The following is a 27,451-nucleotide window of genomic DNA, read 5'->3' as shown; positions in this document are numbered from 1 at the left end:
GCTATTATTATCATAGCTATGTACTTTGCATACAATTTCATTAAGATGTAACATAGCATTCAACTATGGCAATCTTTTTCCCAAAAGACACTCAAACAGAAAGTCCTTCATTCAATTGCATTGACTATAATTTTACTGCACTTACAAATGGTGATTCATGAAACAAATACTACAGAGGTGGCAATGCAACCAGTTTTAGATTGGTTTAAAAACATGTGATAATCTCTAGAATTGCTTGAGAAAGATGAAATGTGGCAGGCACCAGTTCATTTAGGATTTATTTTTCTTCTTCAAATTTCTTTCTGAACTGCTTACTCAGAAGCAAGAGCTTAGATTCTTTTATCAGTACAAGTAGACTCAGCTGTTACTACTAATTTGATGTTGTACTGCAAGCATGGCATAATTGCTAGACCACCAGGGGAGTTCTGCATAATCCTCATTTCACCTGAGAGGGCAAAATTGTCCCAGGAATGAATAGAAAATGCCCGCTGTTAAAATAATAAAAATTTAAAAAAGAGCAGTAAAGCCCAAAAAGTAAAAAGGAGCAGCTGTCAGAATTTGACAACTGTTGAAACATTGTTTTTTAAAATCCAAGGCATCTGTAAATGTATGTTATGATACATGTTGCCAAGAAAGTGATGTCTTTATTATTAAAAGTATCGTTTGTAACACAAATGAAAGACATTGTGTGTTTAAGGTGAAATTTAAGGGATTGGTGCTTGTTTATGCACTAATTATCACAAAACATTAAAATGACAGTTTATGAACTGCTCATCCATATGTTAGGATATTAAACAGCTGAAGACAGTCAAACAGGAGGCAAACTGCAAACAGGATGGAAAAGTACCACTCTCAATCAGGCAACTTTTCATCCTAAAACACTTTTTCGGATTTTGATTTTCAACTCAATTTTGATTTTCAATTCAGTAAAATCAAACTTATGATTTAAAAAAATGTTAGAATAGTAATACCTCTTTTACACTACTAAGCTAAAGAAGAATTGTACTATTATCTCTGGTTTCTTATCCATTAAATCTTTTCACATATTTGTCTCTTCTTTATTAATTGAGTAAATAACTTTTAGTTTGATAGGAAGAAGATTCAAGAATAGAAATTTCACCAGATTTGCCTTTACAAAGTAATTTATCTAAGATTTACAGTCTGCTTTAGAATGTGACTGAAAGACTTGCTCTTTAATTTTCTGAGTTCTGCAGCTTTAAGAGAAGTAAATATATCATGCTTAATATTCTGAAAACCATTTGATTATTTGAATGTTGTAATTTGCAACTCGATTATTACTTCAAAGCCCATTTAAATAACTAGCCATTCCCAGACAATTCAGCCATACATTTTAATACCAAAAGCTTCCTTTATTTCTCTCACATGTGAATAGTCATACAGTTATAATAAGTAATTATACTGCCACTAATTGAAATGTATTAAAATTAATATCAAGGTAATATTAATCAATTGATTATTTAGCTTGCATCTGGCTAAAAATTAGCTAATAATTTACTACACCAGCTCAGGTTTTCAGATTGTCTGGTTCTGTTTAATCCCTACAGGCAATTTTTTTCTATGATAGGAGATGCCAAAATCTCTTTAGAGAATTTGCTAAAATGCCTCCCCCATCCCCTTCAAGTCAAGTCTTTCCAGTTGTTTCCAAATCTTAAGATTGATTTGAGATTCCCACGGATGACAACAAAAAGTTTGAAACACTGACATCTATTTAAGAGAAAATGGAAGTAAAAAACCAAGCTACAGGGCTCCACTTGCCACTCAGGAATAATGGATCATCTACATATTCAGGTCAACAGAGTCCTCAGGCCCTGGAATGTGCAGAGATACCTCTTGTGACAGCAGCTCTTTAGCACTGCTCAGAGTTTCAGAACCGAACTTTCCTTGTCTATTCATACAAATGTATGTTTTTATCTAAACCTAAAAGCTGTGTGTTAGATTTGAGTAGTCTGAGTAAATCTGTTGTCATGCCTACTGCAGGAGATTCAGATCATAGTGATGACAAATCTTCTGAACATCTGCAGTGCACAGGCAAAATGTATTCTGGCCCTTTCAAATCAAACAGTAGACTCCAAAACCTAAATAAAACCCATGTAATAAGCAAAATACTAATTCTGCCTTGTTCGAATCCCTAAGAGTCTCAAAGTGTAAAACATAGTTCCCTCTATCAATATAGAAGCCCACCCAATAATTTCCTTTCTTAGAAATCTTTTTTCTGAATGCAAGCTTGTCACTTCCCTGCTGCATTGCACCGGAGTTTGAGGGGAATGATGAGTGACAGAAAGCTGCTTCGAAAGCCTCAGACTGTCTGCTTACAACATCAATAGCCTTTATGCAGTTCCATCCCCAAGAAATCAAACCATTAAAACAGCAGAATAAGAATTAGGGGGATGAGGCATTTATGCATTGTTTTCAGGGAAGTACTCAAAATCAAAGAGAATGTTCTAGATGTGAAGTTGATCAGAATTTTTGTTATCTGCCTTATGGAAGTTATGATTTAATATTAAATTTACAGAATAATTGTTTTATGCAGTTACATAAAACTACATAAATTTGTTTCAATTTATCTATAAGCAAATTCAATAGTCATTCTGCCATGAACTTACACAGGGGCAAAATTAAGGCATTGTTTCTTTAAGGTTCTCACTCAATGCATTAATGACAATATATGTACTCAATGCATTAACTACAATATACATGTATGTGTACTATTATTAATTTATTATTACGAGGCATATTCCAGAAATTGCTCAAAACTACTTTGCTAAACATCTCTATAGTATCAGCTCCTGTATAGCTGACTACACATAACATTTTAAAATTTAATTTAAGCATTAATGTTGCAACCTGAAGCAGTCCCACCCAAATCATTTGTCCTCATCCTTTCTATCAAATTATTTGAATAGTACAGCAGAAGTTTTCAATGACATTAGGTATTGTTTCTAAGACACTGAAGGGTTACTCCCTACACATTAAAAACACTACAGTTGCCACTAAACAAGAACAAAAACAGATGACAAAAGAAAGAAAGGAGACCATTCAAGACAAGATCTTGAGGGCCTGGTTCAGCAGAAGAGAGCTATTGCTGGGAATGGTAACTGCAGCTTGCAGGTGGGGCTGTGGTACTGCCTAATGCTAAGAAGAATTTTAAGTGTTCCATCATGCCTTAGGAAAGGTGGAAAAACCTGGCACAATGTTTTTCATGCAGCAAGAACTGACAGCTACTGCATGTCCCTTACTCCTTTAGTGCAGTTGTGTGATCTGTAGAAGACTCAGCGAGGCAGGCATGGCACAACTACTGCTTAGGAGAAAAACAAATTATCTGAATGGAATTTGAGGACAACAGAAAATCAAGTCTCTTAAGTGAACTCTTGAATGACCTCATGCTAATTCAGGAGGAATGTGCTTGGACAAATTAAGAAAACAAGGGCCATGGGTTGTTAGACCTTGCCCAAATTTTAGATCTAAGAAGTCTCAGATGATGGAGACTATGTTACACTTCCAATTATCTGTAGAATCTCCAGAGAAACCTCTCCTAAAATGCCATCTGGCTATTTCGCTAAAACCACAAAGAAAAACTGAGAACATTAAATTTTCCAAAAGAACTGAAGTTGGAGGCGAAGAAAAATAAAGCAATCTATTTCTGTTCAGAACAGAATTTTAGCCCAGAATTTGAGGGAGGCTTTCATTACAGCTACGTGTACACCTAAGTCTGTCAGTCACTTGCTCATTTGTATGACCTTTACATACCCAAGGGTTCTCATAACTCAAGATTTGGTTCATCCTTGCACTCAGTTTAGAAGTGGTGTCCCATCACATAATTCCATTAACTGACACGGAGTATTCATAAATCTCAGTATTAAATAGGAAGAGAAAGAAGATGAAGCAGGAGAGAAGGGAACAAAGTTCTGATGTTTTCCTAGCACAGGGCAGGCCCTGAAGAAACTAAGAGAAGAGAAAAGGAAAAGGAGGAGGTAGAGGATTGGCTCACTTACCTCTGAAATGACAACACCTTTGCAAACCAATGTTCAAAGGTCTGCAGGAAATAGAGGACAGATAAAGGAGGGATAAGGTAGAACTCAAGAGGGAAGAATATGGCAGAAAAAAAGGAAAGGGTCAGAATAGCACTGGTTATGCTTGTTCTGAGTCTGGCTAGAAGGTTAATTAATTGAAAAAGAAACAGAAATGCACCATACCTTTTCTTTGTCACTGGCTTCTCGAGCCACAGTAGAGCCCTGAAACAGAAAAAATGGATCTAAAAATGTGCATATGTCAGAAACTAATTTGAAAATGTTATAACAGGTCAAAAAGGGGATGAACTGTATCCTTTTGAACTTGAGAAATGTTTTAAAGAAAGGTGATATGGTAAGTAGAATGTCCAGGACTGCTGAACTACTACAATCATGTGAAGAAGATGCATCATGAAGAAGAAAGATGGATTAAATCCTCAAACACTTTACTTCTATTGTCCTCCTTGGAGCTTTTCCTCATCTTTCAACCTCATTTTGAGTGTATCATGCTGGAAGTTCAGTTTGCTGGGCAGACTTCTCATCTTTTTTTTTTTTTTGTGCCAATTTAGCTGTATGGCTATGGACTAGCCTATTCTGTATAACTGTCTGGAAATTTGTAACACACATTTGAAAAGGATGTCACACAATATTAACACAAAAAGTAGTTAAAAGATCATAAAGTACAAACAAGAACAATGCATATCACAGCAACATGAAGGAAAAAGAAGAGAAGAGACCAACTGTGGATTCACAAGACTTTCAGTGCTTGCAAAAGACATTTTGGATTTTCTTTTTAAATTCATTTTTAGATTAAAACTAGTGAGCAACATGGTGCTTTCTGAATAACCTGGAGCTGACAAAAAAAAGGACTGAATATATTTCCTTAAAAATTTCTTGGAGCAGGACCCCACCTTTAAATACCTAGCACATGTTTATCATGTAACAGCACTGCAAGAAACAGTAACCACAAATATGGTAACTGGACATTGAAAGATGGGTAAATTAGCTCTGCTGTTTGTTAAGGGGTGTGCATTGTGTAAAGAAGTGCTGGAGTGGAGTCCTACTAATTTAACGAATGTGAGGATCCCCAACCACACCCTTTTACAGCATGTTTTATTCTGTTTATGGAAAGAAACTTAGAAAACTCAGAAGTGATGGAGAGAAAAGATATACAGGACAATATCTCTTAGTTATTATGTATGGCCTAGAAGCAGGGATTTCATTGAATTATTCTTAACTGATAATAAAGCCTGGTAAAAGCCTAACATTTCAGTTTACTTAGAAGACACCTTTTGTATTGTATTCTGTGCTCCAACAGATTATTTGGCCAGAAAAAAAAAAATCAACTGAAAACCAAACTGAAGGAAAAGAAAAAAAGATTCACAATAGTAAAAAGTAGGGAGGATGTCAAATTTGACATTTGGTAAAAAAATTACATTGAAATAATTTTAACAAAATGCATCCATGGCCAAAAAAATACCCTTGAAATCCTGTGCTGATTTTTGGTCTTTTTTTCTTGTATCTACAGAGGTGGAGATTTGTGCTGCAAAGTGAGTTCTAAGCCGGTGTCAAAAATATTCATGTACAAAAAAGGACTCTGAATCTACAACTGCAGATGACATAGCAAAGAATATCAAGAAAAAGACATTTATAATAAATTCAGTGTCACTATAAATCTGTTCAGTGAAGGGGTTTGTTTTGAGGAATATGATATTGATGTTAAATTTGAATTGCATGAGAAATTAAAGCAATGCTGTCCAGCTGGACAAATTGAATAGACTACAGAAGCATTCACAGAGGTAACTAACATAAAGAGCTGTTGACACCAATGTTAAGAACATAGTGTATATAATTACTGTTTCCTTCTGTTGTGCTTTCATGCCCTTTTTAATGCATCTGTACATTATGATGCTCTAAATCACAGTTCTCTCAAATTAAAAAAACCCAAACTTTCTCTGCTAACAACTGCTGCCAATAATACTGAATATCAGAAAGTAAATTGTTGACAATCAGGAAATCAGTTCTTATAAATCAAGTTCGGTCAACTATCTAAGCAATCACTAAGGAGACTTGACAGTAGGAAAGGATGGTGCACTACATAGCATTACAAATCTCCTAATACGGAATGATAAATGAACATCTTAAAGCAAGCTTGCAGATGCACTTAGTGGTTCAGCACATAGAAATTAAATGTATTAGAAAGAAGTAGGTTTCTAAGGGGATATTTTACAGAGGAAATTAAAATACCATCCCTTGGGTAGAAAGACTAAGACTACATTTTGGGTATTTGTTGTAAGCCCTGTATATTAACTACTGTCAAAATTACAATGAGCTTATAGATAAAGCTTCTGAAACAAAACGGAAACAGATCTTATGACAAAAGCAGATGTTTTGGTTTTTCAAAGACTCTCTTCTCCTTTTCACTTGAATTATTTTTTAAGTATTGGATAAATTATTAAGCTTTTGCCATAGGTGTACTTTTGCCATAGGTTTACTTTGTCAGCAGCATTTATTGAAATGATTCTATTTAGTTGTTTTATAAATGCAGAATCAACTGTGGCTTTCCATAATGTTCATAAAAACCTATAAGAAGCAGAATTATTATTGTACTAGTGTGAAGAGTTTTACCTTTAACCACTAGCAACATTTAGCAAACATATCTGGCTAAATTACTGCTCTTAAAAATGCACAAAACAGATACATTTCTATAATGTCTATAAAACCACCCTTCAGTTTTGCTAAACCTATGTGTAGAATGAAATAAGTTATGCTGGCTCTTGCAGAACACAATTTAAAATTAATTAAAATGCTGAGCAATATTCAAGCATCAGCATAATCTAACATTTATAGTAAAGATTTTCAGCTCCTTTGTCAGTTATTTAACCAGCAGTTATTTCTCACCTTTAAATCATATTTTCTATAAACAGATAAACGATGGCTGAACACATTTCTTGTAACAACCATATATACTTCAACTCCATCAACAGTAAGCCGGTACATGCCCAAAAACTGGGGAAGAAGTGTATTCCCATGACACTCCACAATAAACTGCAGAATGAAAAGAAAAAACAGAAATTAGGATTGACATATATTACATAAACATATTTTTAGATATAAAATACCAAGAAACAAATTTTTTTTCTGAATATTTGTGTGGCAACAAACCTTCAAAAATTATGCAAAAATAAACCCCCTCATGAGGAAGTTATTCTGCTTTTTAGGCCAGTGTTTAAAAATTAAAATCATAAACTGCTTAACTTATAACTCTCAACTTCCACAGACACTCCCCTAGAAAGAGGAGACTCCATTGGACAGACCTTTTATGTTAACACAAAAAGCAAACCTAAGCAGACAGCATATATTTGGTAGTTATGTCAATACCCAAGTATTTTTTTGAACATCACACTGCTGTAACCCATACCGTGTTGGCCTACACCATATTTAAATTGTATGTTTCTCCATTCTCAGTGTTTGTTTATTATGATGAACACTCATGGTGCTGTCACCAGCAAGGGGTATAATTTATTATCACCAACTTTCGGTTAGTTCCTATGTGGTGGTTGCATTTTGGGGTCAATAGAGCTGAGCAATGAAGTGCAAATTCCCTGTATTTTTTTATTTATGAATCCTTATATTTCCTTAAGGTCACCATTATCCATTACAAATGGGCTGTTAACATTGAAAAAATTTGTCACCAGCAACCTGTCTTTTTTTTTTTTTTTTCCTAATCACCTGCATTACAAGTAATTGTTCTATTAGAAAGACCACTGGAGGAAGCAGAAAAAGCAGACATACACTGATGATGAGAACTATTGAAGGATGAATTTTTATTCCCAGAATAAAAATGCCCATACTGTATTAATCCTACTCAGAAACATTCACTTATATATCTTGTGGAACTAAGGAAAAGTTAGGCCACAATGATGCAAACCAGCAAGGACTTGTCAGCTTTCCTCTTTCTGTTTGTACCAAGTCTCAAACAGGGACTTGGAGAAAATGTAAAAACCCAAGGCCCAAACACGAAACATGAAATCTAACCAACAGCCAGCTTTCAAACATTAATTGTGTACTGAAGCTGCTGCTCTTTGTGCCAAAGTGACCCAGTTATCAGAAACACAGATGTTAGAAGAATTTAAAACAAGTTAACTGAATAAGCCATTTCAAACATTTAACAAAGGCAGGTAGTATTTGGTAACAGATACTGTAAGAAAGCTCTTGAAACCCGGGAGATTTTACAATTTTGGGCTCCTCTGCTAATTTTAAGGAATTCTTCTCACTAACTTTGTACTGCAATCTGCACATATCACAGACAGACCTTTTCACTGGCAAAATAAAAACTGACTTAAGACTCCTGAAAACAATCCTGTCCACCAAGAAACAAAGGAAATGATCAACAAATATGGAAATTGTTGACTGCCAGTTGAACCCAATTTTGACTGACTCATGAGCCCTGTTAAATCTTGCTGGCACATTCTGGGCTGTAACTCTGCTTTCTGCCTGCCCTGGAGCTGTACTGGAGGTTCAAGCCCTGAAGCACAGAACAAAGTCACCAATGTAGTTGCGCCACTTCACAGCAAAGCACTTTTAAGTTACAACTGCCTATGAATAGGCAAATTATCTTAAGGCGCTGCACAGACTCAGTGAATATAAATCAGAATCTTAGGAAAGGAGTATGATTGTATGTCTCAAAACACAAACAGAAGTTTGGCAGTAAAAGGCCAAGGTCAGTCACGAGCAGTGCACGAAGATCGATCACTTTGCACCTGAGAGGATTTCTGTATTTAAAAAATACTGAAGTTTTAAACTGAAGTTCTCAGTTTGGAGGATTTTCAGAGTCATAGGGCTGTTAACAACATCACAAAACAGTTATAACACATTACAGGATACACAACCTATTCTGACCATCCTTTCTGTTAAAGATCCAATCATAAAAGTACTAATCCATACTAGCAAAAATGCATTGATTATTTTTTACTAAACATTAAGTACTTGGCCTATATTCTAAAGGTAAATACTTTTTTAAAGCTTTCTATAAAGTAAGAAGGTTTGCTCCTATAGAAACATTTATTAACTGACTTCTACTTTAAGATGATTATGTTCTACAAGATGAAAATGAATCTAGCTTTCAACAAGAATTTAGTGTCACAGAATTTCTAGCTACTCAACTCTTTAATAGATCTAGCCATTTCTAATCTTATGGCTTCTAAAAGAACTGGAATTAAAATAACCACTATTGTTCCAATTTTCCATATGGGCATCTGAGATGCAGAACCTTTACCTGAAATCATACAGAGTTTGTGCCATGTGAAGGAATGCCAGCTAGGCATCTTGAGTACCAAACTTGTAACCCCATGCCCTTCCTCTCAGCTGTGACTGTCACAGTACTGACACTTAAACTGTCTCTTCAACCCTAGCTACTGCTAACACTCCAATTTTAACCTTTCTGGTCCCAAGTGTACCCATCCGTAAAACGGCAATGCCATTAGCAGAGCACGAGCACCATACCCACTGTAACATCATAAAATAAATAACCTGGTTAGCAGTATACAACCCCCTCCTAAACTGCTCTGTACTATGCAATGAGGACAAAAAGGCCACTAGTGAGAGTTGCTTCAGTCCTGTTTGTAGGTTAGGGTTTGCCATTTGCCAGCACTGTTGTTTCATTATCTTAGTGTGCAAACAAAGACTTCTGAAAGGGCAGGGTTACCAGCATGGAACACAAGGCATGAGAAGCTCTGCAAGTATTGCTCCTCTTGATAAAAAGGGACATGGCTGTGCTCTCCCAGACTCAAAGCAGACTCTCCCTCTCAAAGCAGACCAGGGACTGCACCGTTGTTTCCTATCTGCAGCTGACTGTGGACACTCATGCCATTGCAACTGAAAGAAAAGCCTCTACAATTATTTCAGTGTTTCCTATGGCAGTATTTCTTATCCTGATGGGGAGACAAAGGAAAGAGGGAGGAATGCCACTTGCTTTCAGCGTCTACAAGGTTGGTCTAGAGCTTCCTACCTTTGCAACTATCAATCCCCCATATCTGCATCACAGAGGAGGCAAAACGTGTCATCTGTTTGGGTGGGAGTCCAGCAGGACTTGCACTGGTGACTGTGGTTGGCAGATTTTCAATTTGTCCATCTTGATATAAAGGAAGTAGCAATTTAGTCACCTCAAGGTGCTTTTTAGGAATGATTTCCTGAAGTTTCCCACTCACAGCTGGAAAAAAAGTGAGCCTAGAAAATAAGCCAGTACATGCTTAACAGGACTGCTAAATTTCAGTGACAGAAAAAGACCTTCACTCCCTTAATTTTTTCTAAAAAGAACATTAAAACAATTCTACTAAGCAGACTTGCTAAATAAAACTAATACTCAGCTAATACATTTACAAGTCTTTATATGCAGCAACAAAATCATTTTTTTAAATGAGTGTTGTAATAAACACCCCATAATTTTTTTGTTAATTCAGACAATTTTCATGTTTGTGCACAGCACGAGGACAATATTATTATTAACACAGTAAAGTAACATCAGCACATTGACACGTTTCATCAGCTGTGCAGCATATTTCAAATAAGGAAATTTCCAGACTCTCTTGAACCCCATGCTTCAGGTTGAAAATTAGTTAGAAATTCTTTATGAGCCTATTTTCTCATTAATTTTTGTATAAATTAACTTACATTTAATATATATATTCATAAATTTATAAAAATATAAACAGCTTCAAGATGCCTTAGCTAAGAATAAAACTTTACCAATCTAACTAGCTTCTTGCTTCCCCATGGCAATGCTAGTAAGGTATCAGATACATAAAAAGATAATATAATGCATACCATTTATTGGCAAAGAAGTTATACTACTTTTGGCTCTTTTTGGAAAAACACAGAATAAAATTTCTGTTTCTACCATTTCTCCTTCTCCACTTGGAGTTCATCTGTGGAATGATTTGACATCAGTGCAGATTAAATCCTGAATTATATCTATCTACATTCTACGTGAAAAGTCAGCATTCCTATTGCTCACAGCCCTATTTGGCAAACATTAATTCAGAAATACACAACAGGCTCATTCTCTGTTACCCCTTTATATATAATTTTCACAAATTTTGGTATCATGATTAGGACAAGCATTTGATAATTCAAGCAGAATTATGTGACAAGTCTATACATTCACCAGGATGCTACCACTAAAGAAACTGAAAAGCAACTTACATAATTATTCAAAACTATTTTGGACATTGTGCAGGCCTAGACATTGATAGTAATTTTTGTGCTGAACTTGTTATTTTATATCCTCTTGTCTGCAGTCAGAAATACCCTTCACTAATTTTGTGTATAAGCATTCACATTTTGTGCACAAGCACTGACATGTGGAATCACTCCCCCCGAAAAAGACTGAAAACTTGTTCAGTTATAAATATTCAATTTATTGCCATTTTCCTGTACCCTAATAATTTCACAGACTATTATGTATTGGGTACTTATGTGATATATTGCAAGGACTAATTAGCCAAATTACAGCACACACCGGAAAGTTTCAGATTTTCAAGGCATACAAAGCTGTTTTCTTCAAATAAGCCATGTAAGAAAATAATTTCATTTAAAGAAATAATCAATAAATATACAGGTTTTTATATACAAGCCTTGTGATTCACAGCCTTACACTTCGCATTGTTTCAGACATGGCCAGTTATTTTTACTTCTAAGTGCAGTGTGATCTCAATGCTACCACCACTGTGATTATCTAGGCTGCAGATCTGTTACCAGGAACATCATACCTCACATTGCTACGACTCACTGTGCGGATTGATCTCTTCTGAAAAGTGCTGTGCACAACATCAATAACTTTTATATATTAAAAAAAAACAACAGAAAACACCTGCCTGGTGAAACTCAGGCCTCAACAGAGCCAGTGCAGACAAGACCATTCTGCCATTTTGTGTAGTTATTTACCTATGAAATGTATTTCAGGGAAGACTTTCAGTGTGGGTTTTTTTTGTTACAATTCTAGTCTGTGTGGCCCCTTTGCATATCAGCCCTCTGCAATTCCATCTGATAATCACCCTAGTGAGTCTCCCATTTTTAGGGTCACCTCTTCTATAGGAAGAGTGGGCCTGTTGGATGCAGGTGAAACACAGACTGGATGAGAACACATACATTCTCATGTCTCCTTTTTCTGCCTCTCCTGTTTTTTCAGATCAAAGCTGCTTTAAGTCAGTTATCTTAGCACAGGACAGAAGCTGTGTTCTGTGCTGCCTCTGGATTCTCACACGGAACTGCTGAAAGGCTTTTTTCACTGCATTTCTTTGCAAACCTCCCAGAAATCTTCACCTCTTACTATCTGAGGACATACACAGTCAAGGACCTCCATCTCATCTTCACGTTTATGTTTAAATAGCATTACATCACACTGCCTTGCTTTGCCTTTTTACCTTTTTTTCTTTTTTGTAATATATATGAATGAAACTCATGCAGCAAAAGCAGAGATGGGGGTTGGGAGAAAGCCACTGATAATCTGTGCAAGTACTGATGTGGAGGGAGGATGATACAAACTTTAATGTAGCTCTGATTCAGCAACCTACCAGCTTGACAAGCCCATCCAGTGCAAAATCCCAGTCCCCACTTTCTTTTCTGGGTTATTCTCCAGTCTATGTTGTCATCAATTCTTTGACAAAATTGTTTTTAGCCTACTATAATGTTTATCTATTTCAATATTTATCTATTTACAATTTAAATTTTTCTCCTATACTGCATACAACAATCTACTGCTGTTCCTTGATTCCTGTGTAGCCCTGAACACTGCTACTGGTGCAATTTCTCCCATTTTCTCCTTATTGCCTACATTTTCCTCCCTTTAGTTTGCTTTCCTGTTTCTTTCATACTTTTTCCCCTCCAGCAGCTGAGGAAAGTATTTTCCTGCTTTTGTTTTGCCTTTTATTTCTGCCTGTTTACGTCTGTCATTTCCCCTTTTTTGCTCATTCTATTCTTTCCTTTTTTTCCCATTCCCTTCCCCATGACTCCACTGTTTGCTGTGTCTGGTAAATGGGCAGTCCCTCTCCTTTACCACTATCCACTATTTCTGCTGGTTGCCAGGGAGACAAACAGGCAGTGCAATAGGTGTCAGTTCTGCATACAATTACCTGTGCAGGGAAGAGAACTGTGCCTTCAGCAGGGACAGCTGCTGACAGAAAACCTAGAAGAGACCTGCACTCTGGTCCCTTTTAGGAGCTTTATGCTGGAAGGTTTGTATGCTAACAATTCTCTCCCATTCACCTGCTTTGAGACGGCTTTTCTTTTCTTTACTAAAGTTACTTGGGTATCAGCAATGAGAAGTCATCCCTTCTGAGGTAATTTTAAGGAAGAAGAAAAAGTGTTTAAAAGAGACACTAAAATTGCTTCATTTTATTTTTAAAAATTTCTAACCTGCCCATCATCTGTTCTCAAAGAGCAAAGGACTCCTCCTTTACACCAATTTAAGATTTAAAGCAAGTTGATGCCACTGGAAAGGGCAGAATGTCTCGATTCTGACATTTCAGATACTATAGAATCTGCCTTCAGAATTTTACTCAATTGTTACTGATTTCTGCCCTTGAAAATAACATTTGTACTTTAGAAAATATCTACAAATACAGTAATATCTACAATATATATTTTATATAAATTCATGAACTTTTTGCACAGGACAATATTATATATATATATATATATATATATAAAGATAACTTGAATATATGATGAAATAGAAAGTTTTCCTTGAGGAGGAAGCAGGGTATTACCCTTTCCTTAAACACAGGGTGAAATTCTGACAACACACTTATCACAGATGACTATGCTGAACTCTTCCTTACAATGCCAAAAGTAGCAATAGGGTTTAAATTCATTTTTCTGGTCTATGTTCTTGGGGTAAGGAGGCTAGGTTTAAAACATGATTGCACTAGATTTGGAGGTATTTCCAATGAATATTTGATTTTGCTCTCAAATACTATTTAACATAAACATCCTTGATTAACTTCCACAATTTTAAATGGTCCAACTACATCTGTGAGCCCATACAGCAGTAGTTTTCCTAATACTTGAAAGTATTTGAGCATATCAATGGTTCTACTGGATTTGATAAGTAAATGACATTCAGCTGAGTAACACTAAAGAGTGGTGAGAGGAGTTCTAGTCATAACTGACAATACCAATGATACAAGCAGTCCAAACTGGTAGCAAATTATCAATAAATGTGACTAAAAGCAGTATTTCAAACTATGTACCAAAAATTATTACAGTAGTTAGAAACTGGCTAGATGGCTAGTCACAGCATAAGAATCTAGCAGGCCATATATTTGTATTTAGCCTAACATTTCAAAACCTAGCTCTAGGCTATTTTGTCTTTCAAATACAGATTGAAGGCTGATCCATGCATGATGGTCTTTATTAGTCTTGTCTTTGCTGCTTTAAACATGGTGAAAAGTATAATTCCTCCTGTTTGCTTAATGGTTTGTTTTGCTCAGTGTTTTTTTTTTTTTTTTTAACTTTGGAAAAGAAAATAATTATCTCTAGTGTTTCTACTCAATACTAAAAGTGTCAGACTCATCTGATGAGTTGACAGAAAGTGTCAGTGTTTAGACTGAAGTGTTCACCATCTGTCTGAGGTTGTGGGCCTGACTGCCACTTAAAAAAAAAGCATCATAGGGTAAATAATTTTAGAAGCACACGATTTTTGAAAACTCATGATTTTGAGTAGCAAGTATAATTTACAATTGCAAAGATTATTTACAATTCAACAATTTTAAGTCAGAATCACTATATATACACATATAAGCTGTTTCTATAACTTCTCCTAACACTCCTTCAAACCCAGTTCATTTTCAGTTACTTACACATTTCTAGCACGTAGCCCCGGGCTTGGAATCTTCAATCATATCATCTTTGATGATTTAAAAACACCAGTCTAGATTTGGGATTTTTAAACTTACAAGTATCTACAGGCTATGAACTATTCCCGCTCTTTTTGTAAACTCCCACATACAGAGACTGTGTAATTACAACCTCAGCTCCTCTGAGCTCCAAAGAACAGACAGGTTATTACACCTTCAGACAGATGGAGAGAGGAAGGACTAACAGAACTGCATGGGCTTGTGAACTATACATTTCCATGATGCCCAGTTACTGACAAAATAACCTTTATTTCTACTTGCCAATGGCAGTGTACACGTCCGTATCTAACCCTTTGGTGACTTTCCAAAAAAATAACTGATACCTGGAATTAGATTTTAGAGGTTCATGGGAAAAGCTGCTGCACTGTATTTCTCTGCCAACCACACAAACTCCCAGATGCCTCACTGGTAGCTCTGTAGTTCAAAAAGGTGCAATGAAAACAACAGCTTTTTTGCAAATGCCAAGATCAAAACCATTTTGGTGAATGAAGGACACATGGAGTCTCACACTTGTGCGTCGTGATGGCTCCCTCTCCAGCATTCTTTGTTTTAAGATAGATGTCTCCTCTGGTATTTATTGTTAAGCAGTTCAAGCAGTCATGGAAAATATTTGACAAGGCTTGTTTGGTCCCTAAGCAAAGACAGGGGTACTTTCAAGGTCTAGAATGATTCTATCAGCCTTGTGCTATTAGCCTCAATAAGGAAACAGGTGAGTAAATATTATGGTTTAAATGAAACTCATTCAGAGCTTCAAACAGGGAAAGGAACCTGGAATGAATTTGCAGACGGGAGAAAACAGAACCTGAAAGAGATCATCTGTCATAAATGGCACGAATTTCACTCATACCTATGTCAGAAGAAGTGGAAGATAATTACTGCCTTCTTGGGCACTTGAAAGAGGGTGCAAGATAATGGTTTACAAGACACAGTTCTTAATGGACAGATGATCTAACTTCATCTCCTTTGGGGGGAACAAGGGAGAAAAAGCCTAAAATTCACACAAACCACTTCCCTAGACTTCATGCACTTGAAAAAGGCTGTCCTTTCCAGGATGATCCCTGTACTACCTAACTGGGTATACACACTCCCTTTCTCAGAAGGCTGAATCTTTAAAATACAGCTCTGCTCTCAGGGCAGACTGGCACAGGATATGCTGCAGGGGCATGCCACTAGAAGTTCCAAACCATTCCCAATCACACTCAGGCTGTGAAACACAACTCGGCCAAGAATTTTCACATATATGGTGAGTGTTGTGACAATCAGAGAACTGAAAGTGGAGAAAAGCTAATAAGCAGACTTCTCCCTAAAAATCCCATATTTGGCACTCTAGTGTACAATTATTAACAATCAAGAAAGATATTGGACAGTAAAGTAGGAAAATCAATAGAGGGAACTTGATAATTCCTGTATTGGCAGAAGAGACTACGCCAAAATAAAACTAAACTCATGAGAACTTGTTTTATTAACAAAGATTTCTACAAGAGTACCAGGGCAGCATCTGAAAAGTCTTATTCTATTCCAACTGTGCCATCCTACAGAACCATAAAGTTACATCCACACCAGTGAAACAGACAGGTCTTGGAGTGTCCTCAGGCATCAGTTCCAGCTGGAATGGAATAACTCACGTCTAAGTTATTAAGCTCCCCTCTTTAAAAAAAGGATGCTTACATTTAAACTCCTAAGTAGGAATATTAACTCATCTTAATTAACACCTTTATTCTTGCCCAGAATTATCTGAGAGACAATAAGCTGGCCCAAGTAAAAACCACAACAGGCACCACTAATGGGCTCAAGTGCCAGTGGATGGTATCTGGCACTGCACTGTTAGCTGGCAGAAGGCCAAACTGTGTGGGACAATTTGGCTGAGGCCAATCTGTGTGGGGCAACTTGGTCAAGGGAATAATAATACCTTTCCACCAGGACAATGGGTTTATTAGACTTTGAAAAGCAAGTGAAGATAACCTTTGCATGCCTGAAAAACATCTAGAGAAATGGGAGGACAAGCTGCTGTATCTAGTGATCCCGAGCATTCAACTTTCAGCAGCAGCACAGAGGACACTGTGTCAGCTGTCATTAGAGCTAGTGGATTTAATTTAGATCTTGTTCAATACATTGCTGAAGACACTGAAATGAATTTATTTAAATTAAAAAAGCCAATAATTAAATTCTCTTTTATTTACTTTGTACTTGAGTGCTTCTGTATTTAGTTTTGTACAGTGTTTTCATGTTCAGAGACAAAAAGAAATGCAAGTTGTATCTTTATGAATCTCTTGGAGGCATCAGAGAGAGCTATTTTATATTAAAGATTTACCAATATAAAGTAAAATTAGGTGACTGGTAGAGATAAATTTCAGATCACTATTCCTTGTAACCTAGCCTAATATGAACCCGGATGTTGGAAAGCATTAATGAAAAAGTTTCCAAATTATTAAATTCATTAATGTTATCACTGTCTTCATTGATACTCTTGAAAAGCAAAGTTACTGTTTTGAAAAGCAAAATTACTTTTCAGCTGGATGAAGTCTCAGAATCTGTATCATTAATACTAGCTTCTAATGCCAAATATGAAACAGACTAAAACTTTAATTCTGCTCTACAGTTTCACAGATCAAACCCTTTCAGATGAAAACTAAAACAGTAAGTTGGAAAACTCACATAAAAATAATCCCAAAATGCAATTAGATTTAAATTAGGTTTAAAATTTTTTTGTGGTAAAACTGTCATTAGGAGAATGTCTTAAGAAAACTTCTGATTGTAATATTTATTCACATTAAAACAAACACATGATGGTCCCATGTGTTATTTAAACAGAGGAACACCACTGGAAGAGAGAAAACGGTTCACATCTAACATCCTGAAGGCTTCCCAAGTTACCCTGGACTCTGAAGGCCTTCAGAGATCTCCCTTTGAGGATTACAAAGATGGCTGGCAATACCTTCAGTTGCAAGTATCCTGAAAGAATGCTTTGGCTTCCCGCCTCAGAAGTTAAAACTGGTTTTACAAAAGTAACGTATTAAAAAAAAATCTACTACAAACAACAGCATTGCACAACAAAAAATAAACCACCTAAACAACAATTAAAAAGCCCAACCCCAAATGTCCTTAAGTCTTTACCTGGAGTTCCAACCCACAGAAAGGAGAAGGAAGATGGAAAGAGGGACAAAACCCCCTTCCTATGGCATAGCATATTTTAGGTGATTTTTCAGAGGCTTTTCAGACTTCTGTAGCTTTAGAACTTATTCAAACAGATATAAGGCTAAGAAAACTAGCACTGATTTTATTAAAGCCTTTTGTTCTCAGGTGCTGCTCTCCCCTGTGCCAGCCACACTCACTTTTAACTCTACAGTTATGTATGAAAATTCAAATTAATCAAAACCAATTTTTTTAATAGTAGGACTTTTATATTAATAATATCCATATATTTTATCTTTTAATCATAACCATATATTTTTACATTAATCATATTTTAAATTTCTAATAAAACACAACTTTAATATTTGAAATCTGTTGTGAAACACAGAATACTCGCTAAGCAGATCAGAAAGAGAAGGTTACCTGCAGCACTCATACACATGTACACAGACACCTTCAAGCAAGCCCAGAATAAAATGCCTTCAAGCATGGGAGTCCATCCGCCAAAAGAAAGACCATCTTTTTAGTAAGGCAAAGGACCTTACAGCCTCCAAGTTACTTCTATAACATAGACATTTCTTTTTAATGAAACACTAGTGCAGATATTTAGAAAAGTCCATCCTTGTGAGTTACAGACATACAGTAAATTGCTGATGCAAAAGGGAAAAAGTCTGAAGTGACTTTTTTCATAATCATTAATTTAAAACTTTTAAGCCTCTAAAAAAAATTTGCATTCTAATATTTAAGAAGACATCCCACACCTTGTTAGAGTTCATTTATTACCTGATGGTACTTCTTGAGTATGTTGTGCATTTCTGCTACATCTTCACTTGTTATAGTTTTGATGATATATCTTTTGTCGTAAGATGTATGAAAGCGGGCACCACTGCGTGCTTGGGAATCATTGGCAAGGGGTGCACTTCTTGTCAATGAATTCTGTCAATTGATTTAAAACAAAAAAAAAAAAAAGCATTAAGTCAGACAGAAGTATGTAACTTTTATTTAGAGCACATATAAACAATTTACACTTACTTAAAAATATTTTTCAATACATCTGCACCAAGCTGAATTCTGAAAAGCACATATTCATAGCCTACATTATCTTGACAAAAATATTCTGAGAAGAAAAGCACGTTTGAGGAGGAAGGTTTTGCTCATCAGTGGTTCAAAACTCATCCTCAACATTTAATAAGAATTTACTGGACATTGGTACACATATATTATCAGCTTTGGGGAAGAAAACATACAGTAATTAAAAATCCAGAAGGAATACTGCATTAACACCACAAGAATTATAAAGACACCATTCATCCATAGCTATAGTTTCACTTAACATTAGCAGGGTTTGCTCCTGAGACAGTGTGATCTGGTACACAGCCAAGACCACAGTTACATATCTGAGTTCTAGTACCAGAGCTATTCCAATTATTTGATACCTAGAGCCAGGCAAACAATATTGTACAATACATCCTTTTGAAGAATAAGCCTACCTCCATACTGCCTCAAGAGGAGAAAATTAGTTAATGAGCATATAGCATTTAGAAGAGAGATTGTATAGCATTTAGAAGAGAGATTAAGGACTATTTTTAGAGTGAAGTTTAAAATTACAGGTGCTTCAACAGAAGCAAGAGAAGCCTTCTGCTTTTTTCAGAGAATAAGTAGTATCTAGGTTAGATTTCTTTATACTTATAAAAACAAACTCCCCAAAAATTAGACTAAGTATAACAACAACTTTTTGCCTGGAAACATCTTTCTTTACCAATAAGAACATATGCCAATTGTTATATACTTGAATTGCACTAAAAAAAAAAAAAGTAACGGCAGAAACACAGCCATGAGAAAACAAAGATAAATATGGACATACTCTGAAAAGGTTAAACAAGGTAATAGACTACTGGAACACTTCTATGTTTATGAAACAAACTTGCAGTAACCATCTGGTATATCCCAACTCGTAGCAGAAAACCCCAGCTCCTGCTATCCTTCCTCATTGTACCATGCTGCACAAAGAGCTCTCGTTAAATTGAAATATACCTCCCTTCTTTCCACACTGGCATAGCATAACGTTCTCCCTGCTAGGTGAAAAGCCATTTTACTTTCAAAGATAAATTAAATAAAATGTTATATAAAACTGCAACATTGCAGATTCCTAAACAACAGAAGTTCAGCTCCAAGTTACAGAAGGAATGTTTGTGTGGTTCATGTTGTGACCATGAACTAAGTCACAAAACAGAATTGCACTAGAAGAGCAATGATGCTCTGAGAGAGTAATTACCAATGCACTTCATCTACCACATTCAGGTACCAAATGCACACAACCTTAGTTTTGTAGGACCTATGTTTTATTTGAGGCCTTTAACCATTGGTAAATCTGTTTACATGCTCATGGACTCCAGCAGGAGTTGGGCATGCAGATTCAACCCCTGTGACAGAAGGTCAGTAATTACTATGAGGTAATAACCTAAACCAAGAAATTAGGGTAACTATAGCCCCCAGTTTAAGAAGACACTTGAACACATACAATTAAGTTTCTGTATTTTAGAGATCCATTGATTTCAACAGGCCTCCAATCATTGTTTAATTTATCCCAACTCTGGGGTGCTTTCTGAAATCTATTTAACATGAAATAAAACCATTTTCCCACAAGGTTACCTAGTTCAACAGAAATACTCACGAGTAGTGGGAATAACAGTAAATCACATAAAAGCACACAGCTCTACAAGGGCTTATTAGAATGATGACCTTAATTATGACATGTAGGAGAAATAAATCTTTTGCACCTCTTTCTATATATTTCTAGACTTGTACAACAAACCAGAATAATTACTGATGTCTATAATAAGAAGTGACATCTTTCTCTATTATCCTCTCTACTCGGTAATGAATGAAAGGATGTGGGTGCCTCTTTAGGGCTTATAAATCAACATTTTTTCTCAACTAATCAGAAGAGAGCTTTAGGGACACCACTGCAGACATTGCAGTTCCTTCTCTACATTGGCTTTTGGACAGTCAATTTTAACAAATATATGTCCTGATACACCACCACCTCACACACTAGTGAAGATTGTAGAGAATTCAAGTATTACAGCACTTTTCTTTGCCTGTTTTCATATTTTTTCTGTTGAAATTGATTTCCCACCACTTCACTACTGAGAAGTTTTAAAGTACTGAAGTCTAGTCAAGGAAACAAGTATTATAAACTGATGAAATTTTCTTAAAGCTGCACTCGATACCAGTACTCCATTAATTTTCAGACTGAATTATGGAGGTAGTGGTAGAGCACAAACCCTTTGTGCTCTACAGTCAGAAATTGGTTTTGTTTCCAGGCCTATATTTAATAGTTCAAGATGAAGAGCTGATAAGAGAAGTTAAGATCAAAAAATAAGTACAAATTCAGTTGCCTTCATCACAAATTGAAAATATGATGTAATGAAATAATTACTTTTAATTTTAAAAATAAGTGCATGGGTAACCATTAGTGTATGTAATGAATTAAACTACTGCTAAGTTATTCACTTATAATTCAGTTAGTAATAATAAAGGCTACTGAGTAATTACTTGTTATTGTTCCCATGAGAAAAGGGTACATTACTCTGAGGTTAACTATTGCAATAAAGCAGTAACCACAGTATTCTGAACGTATTTTTACACTAGTCTTCAGACTATAATCATATAATATAAACCTTGAAAGCAATTAACCTGGCAGGAGACTTAAGCTGTTTAGCTATAAAAAGTTGCAAAAGAGGGTATTGGCTGGTCGGCCACTGAACATGTGAAGCAGGGGAAGAAGGAAAATGTGAAGTACATGAACTCAAAGTTTCAAGTACTCTTAAGGTATATTTTAATATCCTTCATAAACAGATTTTCATATTTGAGTGAAATACAGGCCTGGGTTGTACCTGGTATAAAAGAGATGCTAGTTGACTGGCCATTAGAAAATGTGATGCCCGTCTACAAGAAGATCCAGAAGGAAGAACCTGGGTTTGTCAGGTCTGTCAGTCTGACCTTGGTGCCAGGGAAGGTTATAGAGTCACCTTGAGTGCCATCACATGTGCAGGACAGCCAGGGGATGAGGCCCAGCCAGCACAGGTTTGTGAAACGCAGGTCTTCCATGATATAAGATGACCCACTTAGTGGATGGGTGAAAGGCTGTGGATGTGCCTACCCGGACTTCAGGAGAGCCTCTGCCACCATTTCCCACAGCATCTCCTGCAGGAACTGGCTGCTCACGCCTTGGCCGGGTGCTCTGTTGGATGGCAGGAAGCTGTTGGCATGGCCGGGCCCAGAGGCTGCTGCTGAATGGAATTCCATCCAGCAGGGCTCCCCAGGGCTCAGTGCTGGCACAGCTCTGTTCAATATCGTCAGCAATGATCCACATGAGGGGATCCAGGGCACCCTCAGGCAGTCTGCAGACACACCGAGCTGGCCGGAGGGCAGCAAGGCTCTGCAGGGGGATCTGGACAGGCTGCATTGATGGGGAGAGGCCAGAGCTCTGCGGTTCAACAAGGCCAAGTGCCTGCGCCTGCTCCTGCCCTTGGGTCACAACAACCCCTGCAGCTACAGCCTGGGCCAGAGGGGCTGGAAAGATGCCTGGGGGGAAAGGTCCTGGGGGTGCTGCTCAACAGCAGCTGAACGAGAGCCAGAGAGTGCCCAGGTGGCCAAGAGGCCAAGGGCATCCTGGCCTGGATTAGCACCAGAGTGGCCAGCAGGACCAGGGCAGCGATCACAACCCTGAACTGCTGAGACCACACCTTGAGTTCTGTGTCCAGTTTTGGGTTCCTCAATTCAGGAAGGACATTGAGGTGCTGGAGAGAGTCCAGAGAAGGGCAGTGGAGCTGTGGAAGGGTCTGGAGCACAAATGTAATGAGGAGAAACAGAGGGAGCTGGGGATGCGTAGCCTGGAGAAAAGGAGGCTCAAGGGTGACCTTACCACTCTCTACAACTGCCTGAAATGAGGGTGCAGCCAGGTGGGAGTCAGTCTGTTCTCCCAGGTAATAAGGAAAAGGACAAGAAGAAATGGCCTGAGGTTGCCTTCATCTAAACAGATCCCTGTTTTTCCAGCAGTAGCTTCTTTTTCCCCTAATGAAAATTTATTCTGCCTGATTGCTAACCGTAATGAAAATCCATTTGCAAATACAACTATCATACCAAAAATGTTGCTAACAAGAAAATACATCTCTGGATAATTATTTAGCTGCACGTTACTTTTTATTAATGTTTTAACGGATTACAAATAGTGATGCATTTATTTTTTAGTAGATGGTTATTTTATTAGTATTTATCTATATCAAGATTAATTAAGAATGCACATAGCTATCATTTTACCACATGCATATTAATTTGTCAGAATAAACCAACCACTTTTATGCTAAGCAGCATCTTTCCACACATGCACAGATAACCCAAGTGCCCTCGCTACAATGACTCTACTAATAAATTAAGAGCAAATGTTTAAACATTAAACATGTTTAAATAAAAAACAACCTCTTCTTAAGCCTTTAATTAAATAACATCTTTGAGGCTTTATTTTTACTAACACCCCACTCTCATGATAGCTCTCTTAATGCAATGCACATTTTACAGAATGTAGTTACTCTGAACGTTAAAAGCATGCAGAACATAGAAGACACTTTGAATATTACTATTTTCTGTTTTCTTTTGATGCTTGCCCAAGTTTGTTAAATAAGTGCGGTTTAAAAAGCAGAAAAAAATAAATCTAATTATATAATATTGTGCAGGTTATTAGTAATTGCCACTTTCTTGTGTTGATAAATACATAGTTGAGTTTTGTCAGTAGATGATTTGCAATGGTTAATTCTTCCTTCTGTGAATAGAGAAAAGTTCAAATTCCTTCTCAAGTAAACCTTCCAGGTACCTTGCAAAATACCCCATCTCTCAACTATACTAGTCATACTTGTTTATAGATAAAAATCAGTCTTCAGTAAAACACATCTACTGTTGCCTGGTGATGATAACAATGAATCTTTAAGTAGAGGGATAACAAGAATTGACTTCACTGGCCAATTATCATTAACAAGTAAGATCAAGAAACAGCTTCACTGAAAGGATCAAACTGGGAGATTTTAGGGTCTTCAAAGAGGAAACTACATGGCTTTTTAAATCCACTATGATTCTTCCCTTTTGATATAGATGAAGCTAACTTACCTGTTGGAATCAGACTGTTAAGGCATCTCACTGAGCCAAATACTAACATTAATACTACAAACATTAACACAATACAAACACTAACTAATATTAACTAAGTTAATAGTACATGTTTTGGAATTGAAGAGATTCTTCATTAGAAAATGTTTCTTTTGTAAGTTAAGACACTAAATGGCCAAGAAGGTCCTGCACTTAAGCCACTTTGAAGCACAGACATTAGAAAACCTCTAACTAGTAAGAAATATCAGAAACACCACATGTGGTATCAAATTTCACTTTTAAGTTAGACTTTAGATATATCCAGATAAGTTAACAAGTTTAACTTGCTCTGGGGTTATCTTGTTCAAGTTTTTAAGTCAAGTTTTTAAGAACTCTACCTTAAGGCAGACAATAATAAGAAAGTTATGCAGTCATGCTCATTAGACAGACTGAAAATACACATTTATCTGAATTGTACTCCCCTGTTGTTCAGACAAGTATTGGTCACATTGTATAGACTCTTCTTACTGTTGAATGCAGTTTTGAGATATAAATGGTAGCTTCTGGGATCCAGATAGCTTTTGCCAGAACACACATAAATTTCAGCGATGACTTGTATGAAAAGTAAGAAAGATAAGCTGCACTGTAGACATTTGTGCACAAATTCCTTAGAAGCAAAACTGATTGAACCTGTCTAAAGAGAGCAGTTGTAGGCCTTTTCCTCTGCTTGAATCCAGCAGGGAATTCAGTTAAGAGAGACCCACTGGGGTCCCTGGCAGAAATATCTCCTTAAGTGAGGCATCTCTAGTGGACTAGGGAGGAAATAAATAATGAAACGTAAGCATCTCCCTTTTCCAAAAGGAAAATATAAACGGGGTTGAGGGAGGGGGAAAGGAGAGACAGAGAGAGATCATGGCAAATACCAGATTGAATTCCCTCTGGCTCTGCTTCTTAATTAGGGGAAGTCTAAGTGGAATATGAACAGATGGGAAATGAGCCACTCCTCACTTAGCACAGGCAGATCTATGAGCCACAAAGCCAGAACAGGGAGGATATCCTTCAAAAAACGAAGAAACATAAAAAATGCCCAACTCTTACCCTCCAAGAGACCCAGGTTTGATGCTGTAACAACCTTTGTACCATCACTTTGCTAGGACACAGCTCCTCCCTACCGTGCCAGGAGTCAGCAGAGCATGTCTCTGGCTGTACAACGTTGGAGGTATTAGCCCCATTAAGTTAATAAAAATCAGCTGCTTATACAATAGTATTAGTGAGCTCAAAATTCAAAGAAGTAAGGGTCAGACTGCCCTGTACCCTTCAGATTCTCCCAGCCTTCTCCAACTCTTCCACAGTATGCCTTGGATCTCTGGCACAATTAAAACATCTGTCAGCCACGCATACCCTGTTCCACTTAACAGCTTCACTTAGCAACTCACTGCAAGTCTCCTGCTCTGAGTGTGCCAATTCCCCATTCACTTCTCATTTGTGAAGTTTTAATCTTGTGCCTGCTGGTTTTTTGGTCTCAGGAGAAAGAAAAGGTTTTGTACTTTTAAAGTGTGAATACTTTCATGAGGTCACTTAAAGACTACACTAAATTACTTGTGTAATTACTTACACAACTGAAGACACATTTAACATGCCAAACTCACAGATACCTCTACTAGATAAATTCCTCCATACATTCCACTCTTTCCCAAATAGTTTCCCTCTGACAAGTCACTGTCTGCAAGCTTAAGTGCCCTTACATAAATGAATATTAAAAAAAAAAATCACCCATACTGCACTGACTAGCAGGCAACTAGAAATATTCATTTAATCTTCAGTGCTGACAAGCTACAAATCACAAACAATTTGTCCCATACACATAATTAATTTCTGATAAAATAATAAAAAAAAGAAAAAGCTTTAAATATAGATTACTGAAAGCTACACCATTTACTAGCACTTAACTTCCCAGAAGGTTCTTGAGAAAAAAAAAGTTAATCAGCACACCTAAATTACATGTCATCATTTCACCCAAAACCAGGATATTCTTCAGCTAATTACCTGAAAGGTTGTTTGATTTCACTATAGACTCACTCTCTCTTCTTTCCCAAACTCTCAGCAATCTGCACAGAATTTTATTTCCTACAACAAATATCTAACAGGGAAGGAAAAAGGTTTTTTTTTCCATAGATTTTTTTTTTGACCTGATTTACAATTCTTTGACATTCACAGGAAAGATTTCAGCAAAATTTCATAAACTAGAATCCAACAGAACTGCTTCCATCAGAAGCTATTTCACCCAGCACTTCCTAAACTGAACTCCAATCTCTACTTTTGGACTAGGTACATTCCAGAAAGGCAGTCCTGATTTTTTCCATCTTCAAAAGAGCAAGATCCACCACAACAGTTTTTTAGTATTTAGCCATTTGTGTTACTGGAAAGGTGAGTTTAATTCTGAACTTTAATTACTTCCTTCTCTGGTCATTCATATTTATTCCTGAAGTACCCAGTATGCTTTTTCTGCAAAGATACTCATGACTTACTTCTTAACTCTAATTTTTGCAAGTGCAGCAGGTCAGACTCTGTCACTCCCAACCAAATGGCATTCTCTACATCCTTAAGTTCCTTTGACACTTTTCTGGTGTTTTTTCTACATCCACATTTCAACTTCCTTTTTTAAAGACTACTAGCATCAAAACTATACGTAGTATTAGCTTCAGGTATAAAACAAACAGATGTCAAAAAGAAGTTAGAACTCTTCTGGATCTTATTTTTATGCCTTCTAATTTATCCACCCTAGGGTGCAGCCACTCCTAACCTGAAGTGCTAAATTCTCATCCTCATTGACCTCTTGTTCCTTCTCAGAGCTAACACCTCCCTGAATAAAGCCCTCATCTCTGTAGTTCTGCGCTCCTTTTTTCATCATATAAGTATTCATCTCACCATATTAACAGGATCTCCTTTGGACAGGCTCAGAATGCCAGGTGATCAAAGTGCGTTTTGTAAAAAATCTTTGACTTTATTCTGCTTCAACATTTGAATGGATTTTGCATCCTCTGCAAGATTTCACTACATGAAATGTCAATTGCTTGTTGACAATTAAATTTTGGCTGTTATTTAATTATCCATTATTTATATAATTTTTTTGGTTTTTATCATAAAGCTCTGCAATAATTAGCATTTTAAAAATCCAAGACACAAAATAGCACAGCAAATAGTTTGTAAGAAGTATCCTCAAGAGTCCTT

General features: G+C 36.7%; 1 protein-coding gene across 3 annotated transcripts in view; it reads right to left on the bottom strand.

Annotated features, from left to right (window-relative positions):
- Nucleotides 1–27,451, bottom strand: part of PIP4K2A (phosphatidylinositol-5-phosphate 4-kinase type 2 alpha) — a 111,153-nt gene that overhangs the window by 16,855 nt on the left and 66,847 nt on the right. For all 3 annotated transcript variants that reach the window (XM_038163055.1, XM_038163060.1, XM_038163063.1), the window contains exons 4-6: nucleotides 18,860–19,012; nucleotides 6,930–7,076; nucleotides 4,215–4,253 (exon numbers count right to left, since the gene is read on the bottom strand). In XM_038163055.1, coding sequence (XP_038018983.1) covers nucleotides 4,215–4,253; nucleotides 6,930–7,076; nucleotides 18,860–19,012 — 339 coding nt within the window. The remainder of the gene's footprint in view (nucleotides 1–4,214; nucleotides 4,254–6,929; nucleotides 7,077–18,859; nucleotides 19,013–27,451) is intronic.

Source organism: Motacilla alba, chromosome 2, assembly GCF_015832195.1.
Source record: "Motacilla alba alba isolate MOTALB_02 chromosome 2, Motacilla_alba_V1.0_pri, whole genome shotgun sequence".
NCBI classification, from domain to species: Eukaryota; Metazoa; Chordata; class Aves; order Passeriformes; family Motacillidae; genus Motacilla; species Motacilla alba.
This window is presented reverse-complemented; position numbering and strand designations above follow the sequence as displayed.